At 36.4% G+C, this 13,183-nt stretch overlaps 1 protein-coding gene across 11 annotated transcripts in view; it reads right to left on the bottom strand.

The window, feature by feature from the left end:
• Positions 1 to 13,183, bottom strand: part of ARHGAP12 (Rho GTPase activating protein 12) — an 82,435-nt gene that overhangs the window by 14,696 nt on the left and 54,556 nt on the right. For 5 of the 11 annotated variants that reach the window (XM_027890181.1, XM_027890189.1, XM_027890182.1 and 2 more), the window contains 5 exons: positions 12,915 to 13,040; positions 9,301 to 9,375; positions 6,498 to 6,559; positions 4,802 to 4,883; positions 2,732 to 2,854 (listed from right to left, as the gene is read on the bottom strand). In XM_027890181.1, the coding sequence (XP_027745982.1) occupies positions 2,732 to 2,854; positions 4,802 to 4,883; positions 6,498 to 6,559; positions 9,301 to 9,375; positions 12,915 to 13,040 (468 nt within the window). The remainder of the gene's footprint in view (positions 1 to 2,731; positions 2,855 to 4,801; positions 4,884 to 6,497; positions 6,560 to 9,300; positions 9,376 to 12,914; positions 13,041 to 13,183) is intronic. The other 6 variants (XM_027890191.1, XM_027890183.1, XM_027890187.1 and 3 more) reach the window with 3 other exon arrangements.

The raw sequence follows: 13,183 nt of genomic DNA, 5'->3' as shown, positions 1-13,183 counted from the left end.
CTCTTTTCTATTCCTTTAAGAAGTCTTTGATGTGTGAAAGCTGCTCCTGTGAGACCTAAGCCCCAGGACAAGCTCCTTGCTGCAAACACAAGTTTCCAGCCTGTATAAGAACCATATCCAAGGGGAGAAAAAAATGGTTCAGAAAACAGGACTAATCTGCTGCTTCTGATTAAATTCCCAGCATGGATGTTAATTAATGCTAATTGTGTTTTAGAAAGGCTGTTTACCACTGGAAAATCTCCCTGCCTTGAGTCCTAAGGGCAGTGAAATGTTGAATGGAAAGTAGCATCTTAACTTCTTTATTTAACCCCTGAAATACCAGAAACGGGGAATATTTCTACCCAATACCAATTAGCACTTGGGGAAAAAAAAAACACCAATTTTCCCCTTCTAACTTTATTCTCAGATACCTCATCCAAGAACATTTCCTGTTATTTATAGTAGAGCTTTTGAGAGCGGCCCAGCTCAGCAGTGGAGTCCACAGGAACAATCTCTGGGCCACTATGGCTCTTGCAGCAGCTGCCTGTTCAAGAAAGTCACAGAACTGCTGCACACACAACAAAAGGGTCCCAGACGCACTTCCTGGCAGCCCAGATCAATCTTGCTGCGTGTTGGAAAAAAATTCCAATCAATTTATAGAGTTTGGCACTGGAAAGAGTAGGAAGCTGGTGCCAAAGTCCACTGTGGGACTGTGGGTGGGGAGGGTTTGCATGTAATTAGTTAAAAACACGACCCAGATGATGCTGAGAAGCACAGGAGAGGAGGAGAGAACCTGCTACAGCTGAAATCAACTAACAACAGCAAAAACACGACTCATGGCTGTTCTGACCAAAAGGAAAGCCCTCCAACACTTAACTTGCTGAACTCCACAACTGACAGACCAGGGCACTACCTCCAACACCTTTACACTCCACCCATCATTTTGGCCTGACTCCAGCATTTCAGAGAACCACAGAAGAAAGCAAAAACTAGAAGCTAAGAAAGGGGGAAAAGAAGTCTCGCCCCACTCCTTCACTCAAATGGTGGCCAAACTGCTGTGTGAGATCCAAGGGTGGGTAAACCCATGCAAATAATTCAGCCTCCCTGCAAAGCTCTTCTGTTATACCAATATATTGCATAATCATCACAAATTTAACTTTTCTATTCCAGGACATTTTAAATTTACCATGCAGACTCCCCTGTGAGCTTTCCTGTCAAGATTCTTTTCTGTTCCTGGGTCTATGAAAATGAGATCCCAGCAGCCATTTCACTCCTGCAAAGGGCTGCTCAGACACTCTGCATACAAAGGTCAGCTACAGGCAATTCAACTCTCCTGAAACAAGTAGATTCTGCTGACAGAAGTAAAAAGAAAGCCTTTCCCCTTGCAACTGCTGCCACACAGACGTTAAGTCGGCTGTCTCAAAACAGAGTGTACTACCCGGTCAGCACCAGTCAGGATAAATTCAGCTTTTACTGAGCAGACACTTTATCCTTACTGGATTTCTCTTTTGAGCTGCCTGGAAAGTTTGGAAAGCTCAGGTGTATGAGGCAAAAAGAGGGAGAATTCTACATGTGGTCCTGCCAGCTGTCTTAGATATGAAGCTGTCCTACAGTCACTTCTGACAGCTTTTAAAAAAAAAAAAAAAAAAAAAAAGGCAAAAAACAGTCACAGGATATGCTTATGCTATCTTTTATTTTTCGAAAGAATAGGGTGTTTGCTTTAGATGCTGTGCAGCTTAAGGACAGATGTTTATTGACATCAATAAATAGGATAATTTTCAGGATTTTCTCTAAGTCCTCAACACCTGCACAGGACAAGCCATGCAGTTTGTACTGTGATATATTCCAGCATTCTTTGGAAACAGAACTGGATGTTATTTATGGGAAGACCTTGGATGTGCGAATGACACCTGGTGTTCCTGTAATTCTGCTTCTAATTAGAGCTGGGTGGAATGTTTTAATTCCAAGTCCTGCTCACCCAAGGATGGACTGCAGAAAGCTGAGGAGACAGGTGCTCCTTTGTGGCTGGTAGAGGAGCTTCAGAACTTACTTTTCACACTAGTATTAATATATAAATTCTTCCTCATTCACCTTGAGCAACAAGCTACTATATTAGCTACCAACATTTTATGCACTTCTGATAAGCAGCACTTCTGTGCCTGGCATCTAGACTTCAAAACATAACTACAGATGCTTAAATTATATATAAAAAGAGTCCTACAAAATTTACATCAGCTTTCTATATGTGGAATATAGCAAAAACATCTTTGTGCCCTTTTTCTTTCATTTCTTTATGCACAACATTTACGTTTTTGGGTATTCCAATTATAGCTAAAATTATCAAACAACAGTTACATCATTGTATCCAAGTTATCATAGGCACCATACAAAGATTCTAAATTAGTTTTGTTAGAAAGAATCAGACATATAATATCTGTTAAAAATTAACCATATCATGCTGCTTATTAGTTCAAGGCACTAGTGGTTCAAATAGTAGGCAAATTTGGGATTATAATTCCGTCACTGGTGAACCAGATACACTTTCTGCTTTGTTCCATTAGAACAATGACAGGATTATTGCAATACACTTGTGTTAATTTTCCCCTTGGATGACTTTCAAAAACAGCAAACAAGATATGTGAGATGTTATATGAAGTGTCAAAACTAAATCTTGGAAAAATTCAAGTTTACTTTCAGGATTAGTGGCAAATAGCCTTAAGAGTGACAAGAGGCATGCAACAAGAACACATACAGTGATAGCTGAAACTTGGGCAGAGTTTACATAGGTGACAGCAGGTCGACGACTGAGAGCATTTTTCCAAGAAGAAAGCAGCGAGAGCAAGAGCTCAGGAATTGAGCCCACTTGGCAAAATGACTTGATGAGAAAAAGGAAGAAAAGTGATGAAGTCACAAAACAATGCACAAAAAAAGAAGATATGGTTATATCAATCACTAGACGAATGCTAAATAAATGTTCTGCTTGTAAGATGAATAAGAAATGCTATTCTTTATGTCAAACTGTTAAGAGTTGACTTCACCTTATTAAAATATGGACACAGAACCAAGTTTCAGAGGGGAGGTGGAATTTTTAATACCTCAAAAAAATTCCTACAGAGAGCAAAAAGAGTGTGTTCCAAATACCTAATTATTTACAAAGCCAACTGTGAGTATGCAGATAAACAACACTCAGTCCTTGAAAGAGTTTCTCGTTTAATATTTCCAGCTTCACTTTATTCTGTTTAAACTGTTGATACTCATTTCGCTGACCCTACTTTAATACTTCACAGTACACACAACTGACAGTCTCGCAAAAATAATGTGACTATGTCACTTTTGCTCCACTTAAATCATCAAAAGAATTTATGCCTTTTTATTTTTCCCACTAAATGAGTGCACTTAGATGGTGCAATACAACTTACACTGGTGCCCCTAAAACCATGCAACTCTGCTTACTGGTTATCCTTTATGGATAATTCATTTGGGTTCACATCACCCATAACATTACCACAGCACTGTGTGTTATAATGATATCAACATATAGCTGAAAAAAAAGTCTTCTTGATCTACAGCTACATTGGGATGAAGGCTATTAGTAGCTGTAATCAAGACTCTGGAACTTGAGTAGTTATTCAAGCAAAATGTTTTACTTTCCAAACAAGCATATTTACACCAAAATCCACATCCTACCATAAAGCATAATTTATCTTCTCTCATTCCTTTCATGTTTATTCTTTTTCCTTCCTTTCTTTTCCCTCTGCTTGACCATCTTGCCCAACTTTACCCTTTCTATTCTCTTCTACTCCAAATTTCATTTATCCATTCTCACTCCTTTTTTTCCAACCACCCCTTCTTCAGAAGGGGAAAAAAAATTATATTTACAGCTCTGAAATGGACTCGATGCTACAGAAAAGAATTGTCAGATCCAATTCACTACCCAAAATGAAGAGCAGGAGAAAGTGAGCCAAGTAGAAAAACCAGTAAAGAACAGTAAGATAGCATTATCTGTAACAGGCAATTTTGCTGGAATTCACATAATAATACACAAAAATAACCAACATTGAATCTGACCTGCCTTCAGTTATTGCAGGAGATCCACAGAGTTTAATGTCAGACCTTCAAAAGTAGGTAAGTAAGGCATAGATAAAGAGCCATTTCTATACCTATTATTGTAGGAATGTAGCTGGATAAATATAGCCAATTTAATTATTGGGCTATTACCCTAGAGCTGACATAAAAAATTGAATAATCATCATCTTCAATGTGATGTTTCTCTTTAGGTCTTCATCAGACAACAAAATAGAAACAAATACTTGCCATGCACTAAGCAGGTCTAAAGCAAGATATGGAATGCAGCAAGACAAAGACTAAATTATAAGACAACAATATGACATTGCTCAAATAGTCCAACACAAGAAGCCAAGTGTCAGGCTATTTTATTACTTGTATCACATCCAAAATTACTTGGAGTTTATGAAAAGATATCCAAGAAGGGTAAAACAAACTGTTTAGACAAATACATTAGTAAGGAACAAAAAAAGTATCTGTCCCGGAGCAAAAACTTCAAGTCTACAGGGCACCTGAATACCTCCTTATCAGTTTCTTACTTGTCAAATACAGACACAGAAGTACAACTGTTTTTCTTCTAATGCTACATCATAATTGTTACATTAAACTATTTTCTTGCTAACGTACACACTCTTATTTTTTTCTGAATTAGATGTATATATATTGGTATCTAGGCCACAGAAATAAGAGAGCTTTAATTTATTGTGCTTTACATGACTAACACTTCAGTGAGGGTGGGGGTTGTTCCTGAGCTTACCCAGCCAGTTCCACTTCCTTGGGTTTTAGTGAACAGCAGTGACGACCCTTGTAACACTGCCCATGATGACATCCAATTCTTTCTGTAAATAATTGTAAACAAGCATAAAATAAATTGACTTTGAAAGTAGGTATTTAAACTGCATATCACTGTTGCCCAGCTGACCTATGTGTTAATATACTTAAGCGCATATACAGTCATTAGTGGCATCAGTAAGTATTAATTACTATCATATTTGTAGAAGGGAACAGTATGTTAACAGTCCCAGCCTGACCATCAAAGTCTAAATCAAACAAAGCTAATTAGTAGTGGAAGCAGTTCACCAGGAGAAACACCATGCAATTATAATTTCAAAGGGGCTAATCTGGAACACTCAGCCTAATATGTACTTAACAGATCATGCCAAAGTACTTCACAATTCTGAAATTCATTGATCACATCTCAGATGCAAGTGCCTCATTTATGTAATAAGCTCATTTACATTGGCAACAAAATATATGCTTAATTTCTAAACAAAAACTAAGAAAATTAAGAACAAATGAGTTGTTTCAGTTGTCTATTTGATTTTATGCCTGAGGACCTGTCTTCCTGGAGTTATTAAAATAAAAATAAAATAAATAGAAGTCTTGAAAAGCACTGAATACCTATCCCTATTACCCAAACATAAATTATTACTCAACAGCTCTCCAAGTGACAGGGTGGACATGATGCATTTTTCTGTACAGCAGCAGTAATTCAGACCAATGACTCCAAGAGATGCAACAGAAATGGTGACAGGATATTGTACCAGTAGCAGCCTGCATAAGCCACTGTCCAACCTGTCCTACTGAGCTCTTAGAGGCATCTCTGAGGAACCAAACTGGAGGTCAGATGTGCTGTCCAGCTGCACTGCACTAGGTCACAGGGTGGCTCTAGAATATCAGCTGGGTGTTGATTATTTAATCCTTCATGTGCCAAAAGTCTGGGAAACACTCAACCAGAGGTAACACAATATTAGATCTAAAAGATTAAATAAAAAAAAAATTTAAAAAAAAAAAAAAGGCAAAAAGTAAACCTAAATTAAATCTGAGGATGTGCCACACTTATGCAGTATTTTCCATTGACTCTACAAAACACCAGAAATGTATGTAAGCCAGCACCACTTGATTACACATTATGATTTATAGTGCATATGCCTGCCTGGGAGGCAGAGAAAGGAAGTTGGAAATGAGGTCACTCATCACCTACAGGGAGACTGATGTCGGGTGTTATGCTGCTTCAAACCCTTCACAAGCAGAGTGAAGGAAGAATTAGGGAGCACATGGCATGTACACTTTTGAAAATTACAGGACATCGAGTCTGAAAGCTCCTCTTACACCAATTCTATTCAAGGAACAAAACAGGCTATAGCCTATACAGATTTTCTCTTCAATCAATCAATCAATCCCATTTCAAAAATCTGTCTCTCCTCAATACACCTTCATGAAATCCCTGCCCTGTGTGAAGTCCTGGCATACTTGAGCCTCTGGCTGTCTGAAGTCCATTATCTTCAGCTCACTGGGAGAAACACCTGGGATAAAATTAACACTGTGTCCTACAGGAAAGCTTTCAAGGTAAATTCAGACTAAAAGAAGTTGCAAATCCCAGCACGCTGTCCTAGCATAAAACACCTTACACAAACCCTAAGCACACACACTTCTAGAAGTCCAACACTTACCGAACTTTTTTCCCATTTTCTGTAATTTTTGTCACATTTAATAAACCATACTTTTCTTGGCCCTGTAAGATAAGAGTAAGACATTAGAAACATAAAAGAAAATCTGATTCTATTAACATCACGTCATCAAACTCAATCCCCCAAATAATCGATTTCTGGCAATGAGCCATCTTTACCCATGCTATAACTTCAAGAAACTGTCTTTAAGCATATTTAAAAATTCAGAGATGAGTAAAATCAAAATTCCTCTGGGGAAGTACTCATTACCATTCAGAGGATAAAAAGCTTTCCTTCATCAAGACCTAGGTTATTTGGACAAGCCAAACTAAATAATTTGTGATAGTAGACAGTGGAAATTATGAATGTAAATTTATAATTATTTGTGTAATAGCACATTAGTGGTTTTGTCGTTTACTAAAAAAGGCTGACGAACAGCCTAAATTCCCTGACAAATTCTTCAAGTAATTTTACCACAGTTTCATATTTTAAATAAAACATGGTTGAAGTGCATGAAAATATTAACATATTCAGGTTAAAAATAGATGAGAGAAACATTTCTTTGATATTCCTTTTTTTTTCCCTGTCCCCAAGGAAAATATTAGAATTTTAAACTACTTAGTTATGTCTTGTTGATGAAAGCCATCTATATTAGTATGCCTTCTAAAAAATTTGGAGATCAGCCAGCGATGGGTGGAAAAAGAACACTGCTGAACAAGAAGAGTGTTTGCAAGTTTCAAATATCTGGAGTATTTCTAGCTTCTGTGGAAAAATAGTAATATAAAGGAACATTTGAAAAAGTATTCCAGGATAAAAAGTAAAACCATTCATTTACACCATCATCTCAAGATGAGACATCAAATGTTATCATTTTCTCCTGTCATCTCAGTCAATGTTGCTAAAAGAATATTACATTATTTTTTTAGTCAATTCCTTTTCAGTAACAGCTTCTAACTTAATTTATGAACTAAGCCATTAGTTGAAACAATCAACTATTGAAAGTATCCAAATTAGTTTTGCCCTTCAAAAATGACTGCAATTCTAGATAAAACAAAAACACAAGATAAGTCTTCTTCATCATTCTTCTCTAAATCTCAAATTTAAGTGGATCATAACTGCAGAATATTATATTGAAGAATTTTTTTTTTTTTGCTGGAATACCATGACAACACTCTTACCAGAGACACAAATCTGTTTTTCTTGAACCTCAAAAATTTTACGTACATGTTTCAAGTCTAGCACATAAAATACAAAAAGGACATGTTAAAGGACAAAGGTGTTCAGCTGGTGGATCAGATGTTATTTCAGTCCAATGGTACCTATTACTCTTACTCAATCTAGTATCTTCATTGGCTTAGAATGCTTTCCCAAGCCAGTGATATATGCATTATTTTCCAAAACTGATATTTTCAATAGAGGTAGTGAATCCCTTCCCTCACTCACCCTCTAAAAAGCCAAACAAATTATCCTGTTTTTTAGATGACTTTGTGATCCATGCAGTCCTATGCACTGCACCCTTCTAACAAACCTCTGACTTTAATAAGCAGAACAGCCTTTCACCATTTTTCACAGTGACTGAGCAACCTGTACTTTCTGAAATATGGTTTTAATAAATTACTCATGATGGGACCAGTGGGGATGCTCCACAGAAGAGCTATTCAGAAAAAGTATCATAATGCCCTACTTAGTAGCAACACTAGGGGGTACTAACAGGAAAATTAATGTGATCGGGAGAAAGAAGTGGAAAGCAAGTTAAGGATCCAAATACTCAAAAATTTACCAGCTTTCTTTGGAATATTTAAATCTCAGGTGATAGCTAGAGAAAATACAGATTTTTTTTTTGTCTATTATCTAGAGTAGTAGCGAGTTCTTCTGAAAAACACAATTTTAGAAATGTAAGGTCTGAGCCATATTTAAAGAAATTAGATCACATGCAGCAATAGGTGCATTTGTGTAAGGCTATCAACTATGCTTGCTCAATAAACAATGTTTATTTTATTGTGAGAAACTGTTTGAAGAGTTCTAAGAACGGATTATCAGGAATAAGCCAGGGAACCATTCCCCCACATGCAGAGTAAGAATGAAACTAGAGAAGTTGTGCCTTTAATGCCCTGAGGTTCCTACTAAAGGGCTGGTAAAATTGATCAAGTTACTTATTTCAATACTGCTGTAGTACAGTTCCAAAATAAAAAGGGTAAAACCTTAATTTTTTAATTATTCCCCACTGTTTAAAAAGGAACCACATCTAAAATATAAACTGAAATTAAAAAATCCATTAAACATTCACACAGGTTTGACAGGCTTAGGTTTTTCACCCACTAATTATTTTACTAAATCAAAAGGACGTATTTTATTTCTGCCAGGTTCTCTGTCTCTTTCAGAAGACTGAAACAACAAGTCAAAATTAGAGATACCAAATACTACAAACTATTACTGACTACTGGCAAGGGGGAATTCTGTGAAGAAGGGGAATCTGTTTCTGTTTTTACCTCTCAAGATGTTAGATGAGAAGACGTGACTGTTGGAGGAAGTAAACTGAGTTCTACATAATTAGACATAACTTTATTTCACAGTGAATTTCTAATTTAATCTCGTATTACTAAATTGTGTTTAAACCAAAGAAATTTACATTTTTTTCTGAAAGCAGAGTTGGATGTAATGCATTCCTTTTAAAATGTAAAGCCTTCAAATAGTTTTATCCCATTATTTTTCCCAACAACAAGAAGGCTTACCCTCAATTCTCTAGTCATGAATAGCCCAGTTTCTACAACATCTACTTATCTATTTAAACACTTTGCATACTGACTGTGGCTTGATGCTTTGGTGAAGAAGGAGAGGACTCATTTTCAGGAAAGCTGGTCTTAGAAGCAGTTGATGATTCCTATAAAATTCAAATAGTCAATATAAGTTATTATTTTTCTTACAATTTTTTTAAAACCCTAAAGATACTTTTCTCTTTTTACATACTCACACATTAGGAAAAAAAGTACTTTTCATCACTTATGATATTCTCAGACAGTAATATTCTAAACTTGCTTACTAAACAGTGTTCTTACAAGATTTACAGACAACACTCAATTAGGTTAATTAGTACATAACCATTTGAAGAAAAAATGTTAATACGAGCTGTATCAGCTTAAAGCAAAGCCTTCATCCTTATTAAGGGGCAGGTCTTTTGTGTGACACTGCTATCAAATTATGAAGCATATTTACTTATTACAGGGTATAACAAACTAAATACTAACATTTTAAAGAACAAAATATGTCTGTGTCGTTAGTAAACATAAGATTAGTATAATAAATTGTTCTATGTGTAGAAAAACATATACCAACTCTATTTTTGTGAGTCATGATCATTGATCTCCTTATAATCAAACACTGAAAATCTCTAGAGATTTGGGGTTTTGTTTTAAACTAAATGTTAACTATATGTTAAATTAAAGTACTAAATCTCTGAAAACTAGAAAAATTGCTCATCTGGAGCAAAAAAAACCAAGGCATGTACATTTCCTCTGAAGTAATGATTGCTTTGCACAAATATGTTGCTTAAAAATCTGGTAAAGATTTTCAAATGGAAGAAAAACATCACTTTCTCTGCCCCCATTAACACATTTTCCCCACTCCCTCTTTTTTAACTCCCTTGATAGCTCTCCTGAATTCAGTTTGCTTTTGCAGCATTACATAACACTCTGCCCACCTGTGCTTCAAAATTCACTTGCAAATCTACCTACAGGAGTGGCCCACTAGTTTTCAGTAGCACAATTACAGATCTTTAGCACTCCTAAGAACAGCCTAAAAGTTCCATATTTTCAGATGTCTGCAAAGAGAAAAATATTGTTCAATTTAAGAAAATCAACACTGTCCCTCCCAGAAAAGTATTTTTTCCTCTAATTATGAAACTTTTTAGCTGACGGCTGTATACAGATATGTGCCATAGCCAATAAACTGTTAATAAGTATGTTTGGTATCATCAAATTCTGATGAGCCATAGCAACCCATACTTTCACTCTGACAAATTTCAAGTACTCTTTTGATTGGTCTATTTTCATACAACTGAGTTCTGTTGTTTTTCCAGGAAGAGCAAATAAGGAAAACAAAAAGAAAATAGCTTTCTGAGGAATCAGCTAAAAAGCAAACTTGGGGTTCATGTGCCTATCCAGACAAATACCAGTTGTTTTCATTCCTATTTCATTCTGAATTTAAGATAGCTTTCATACAGCAAGCAACTGTGAAACAAGAAATCCAGTATCTGTGATAACAAACTATTCCCTTTTCACATAATAATTTAAAGAAAATATATTAACACTGTAGCCACTAGTGGTAATAAAACAGGTGCATAAATGCACCAAAAAATTATTTGTTTTTCCACAGAACAGTGTAATGCTCCACTATGTATTTTTGATTTTCTCAAAGCACTAATGTTGTGCTTTATACGAACTGTAAGTCTTGTTATCATTAAAAAATACATGCTGCCTATAAGCTTTGAAGCTGTTAAAGGAACATTAGTCTACTGCCTTAGACTTTATAAATGTGGCTGATATATACAATTTCTTTTGGTTATTAAACTTAGGATTTGTACACATTCCTGTTTGCTTCACTGTGTTTAAGTTCTTGATACGAGAACACTGCATCTTGAGGAAATGTAAACAGCTCCCCTTATTCAAGGCTTTTTAAAAGCTTCCTCATTCAGTGCACCACTACATAAAGGTCTTTCCAAAACAGAAATAAATCTTGCACCAAAAATTAAAAAGTCTTACTTTGAAAGCAAAGCCAAAACTTTAAGCCATCTCCAACAAAACTGTTCATACCTGTGAGGCATAAACTGCATGAGGCTAGAAGTGTCTACTCAGTTTTGATTTATCAGGACTCCATCTAGGCTGTCTCTCATGCAGTGCCACAACACACACTGAGTACAAAAGGATGTCTAAGGCAGAGGAAGAGGAGGGGGAAGGAGCAGTAGCAGGATCTCAGAATCGCTCAAGCTAAACTAATGTGCACAGGTGCAAACTCTCCAGCCAACCACGGTCCACTACCTCCTCAACACCACACAGGATATATTCTGAACTGACAACTCAAAAGCTCAAGATCAAATCCAATAAATCCTATTCTGAAGAACTAAGTCAACTCCTGAAAAGGAAGTCCATTAAAATCTACTGGAAACTACAAGTCAAGAAAGTAAAGTTCTGAGTAGCAAATCCCTTTTCATTTCATCTACTGTGGTTTGTCCATTTAAATTTGCTTTTGACATCTGCGATTATACAAGCCCACTCACAGGCTTTTCCTTATACTCCCAAATCTACATTCATTTCATTTTTTTCTTATATCTTTAGGAAAAGGAAGTTTACAATGCCATTTCCTGGTATCTCATTCTGAGTAGTCTGTGCTAACATTTCAGCATCATAAATACTTAATTTTCCATGAATCTTGGGACAGACTGCAGTGAAGTTACAGAAACCAGCAAGTCACCACCCTACACCCCCCGTTTCAGTTCCTCCCTGCTCAGCTCACATCAGTTCTCCTCACCCACATGCAGAGTGTCCCAGCACCAGCAGAAATGGTTGGGACAAAAGTCAAAGTGGAGAGAGACAGGCAGAGGGAGAGCAAGGGAGAGGCCCTGTCTACTTGTTGGTCTAAACAGAATCTTGTTACTGGGCAGCTCAAAACAGACTATCAAGAAGGGGCAGAAAACATCTTTTGTTGTTACTGACCCACAGATCTTTTCAGACTAAACACCAGCTCAGCTCTGGTCAGGATCAAAGCAAAGCATTTCAGCACTTTCAGTACTGTCCTCTGCCCTACAATAACAATGTTAAAACTCTGCGATAACCAGCTTTTCCTCTTTCCTCGAGACATTACAGTGGCACTCAAAGGAATCTTTATTAAAGAGATAAATCCACTATATCACACTACTATTTAAATCCTTATGTCATAGGTTTTACTTTAGCAAATGCAACTTTTATTTCAATTCTATGTACATTTGAATTATTCGTCTGCAATCTTCCAGGTGTATTTCTACTTGGTGTTTTCTACAGTTAAAACATTCAGGCTTGAAATATCACTATACCTTACAGGAAAGCCTTGCCCACATTCATAATGCTCAAATACAAACCCTAATTACAATCCATAGCTTAAACTTCATTGGGAAATTTACAATCATATGTAAAATCGCTGTACATGCCAACTCCTGAACTAACATTAGTTAAAATACTTCAAGGACAACAAGAAAAGAGCTACTATTCACAAAGTAACAGTTTTAAAGTTAATGAACAGCCCTTGGTTTTGCTGAACATTATACACAATGATACAAGAGAACATAAAAATGAAATGTCAGAAATTCATGCTTACTCATTTCTGTTACATTAAATACTTCACACACCAGAAACAGCAGGTAATTCAGCATGCTGCTGTGCTTGCTCCTACCTTGTCGTTGGTGTCCAGCACAATTGTGCTGTGTCTCCATTTTGTTAAAACTATTGGTTCCTGTAGCCTCCTGTCCAGACTCCTACTCTTTATTATATCTCTCTGCTGCTGTGGTGAAGCATTATACTAAGGAAGAGAAAAATAAAAGTGTAAGTAGAATCTAATTAATGCAAAACAGACTTGGACATACCAGTTATGTGCCTATGTAGGTTATAGTCCTACAGCATTATTAACTCTTTAACACAAAGATTTGGGATGCCTAGGAGAGA

The sequence above is a fragment of the Empidonax traillii genome, unplaced genomic scaffold, assembly GCF_003031625.1.
Source record: "Empidonax traillii isolate 1590-97213 ecotype Southwest subspecies unplaced genomic scaffold, ASM303162v1 scaffold280:size897971, whole genome shotgun sequence".
In the NCBI taxonomy this organism is placed as follows: Eukaryota; Metazoa; Chordata; class Aves; order Passeriformes; family Tyrannidae; genus Empidonax; species Empidonax traillii.
Note: the sequence above shows the minus strand (reverse complement) of the source record. Positions and strands in the feature narration are given on the sequence as shown.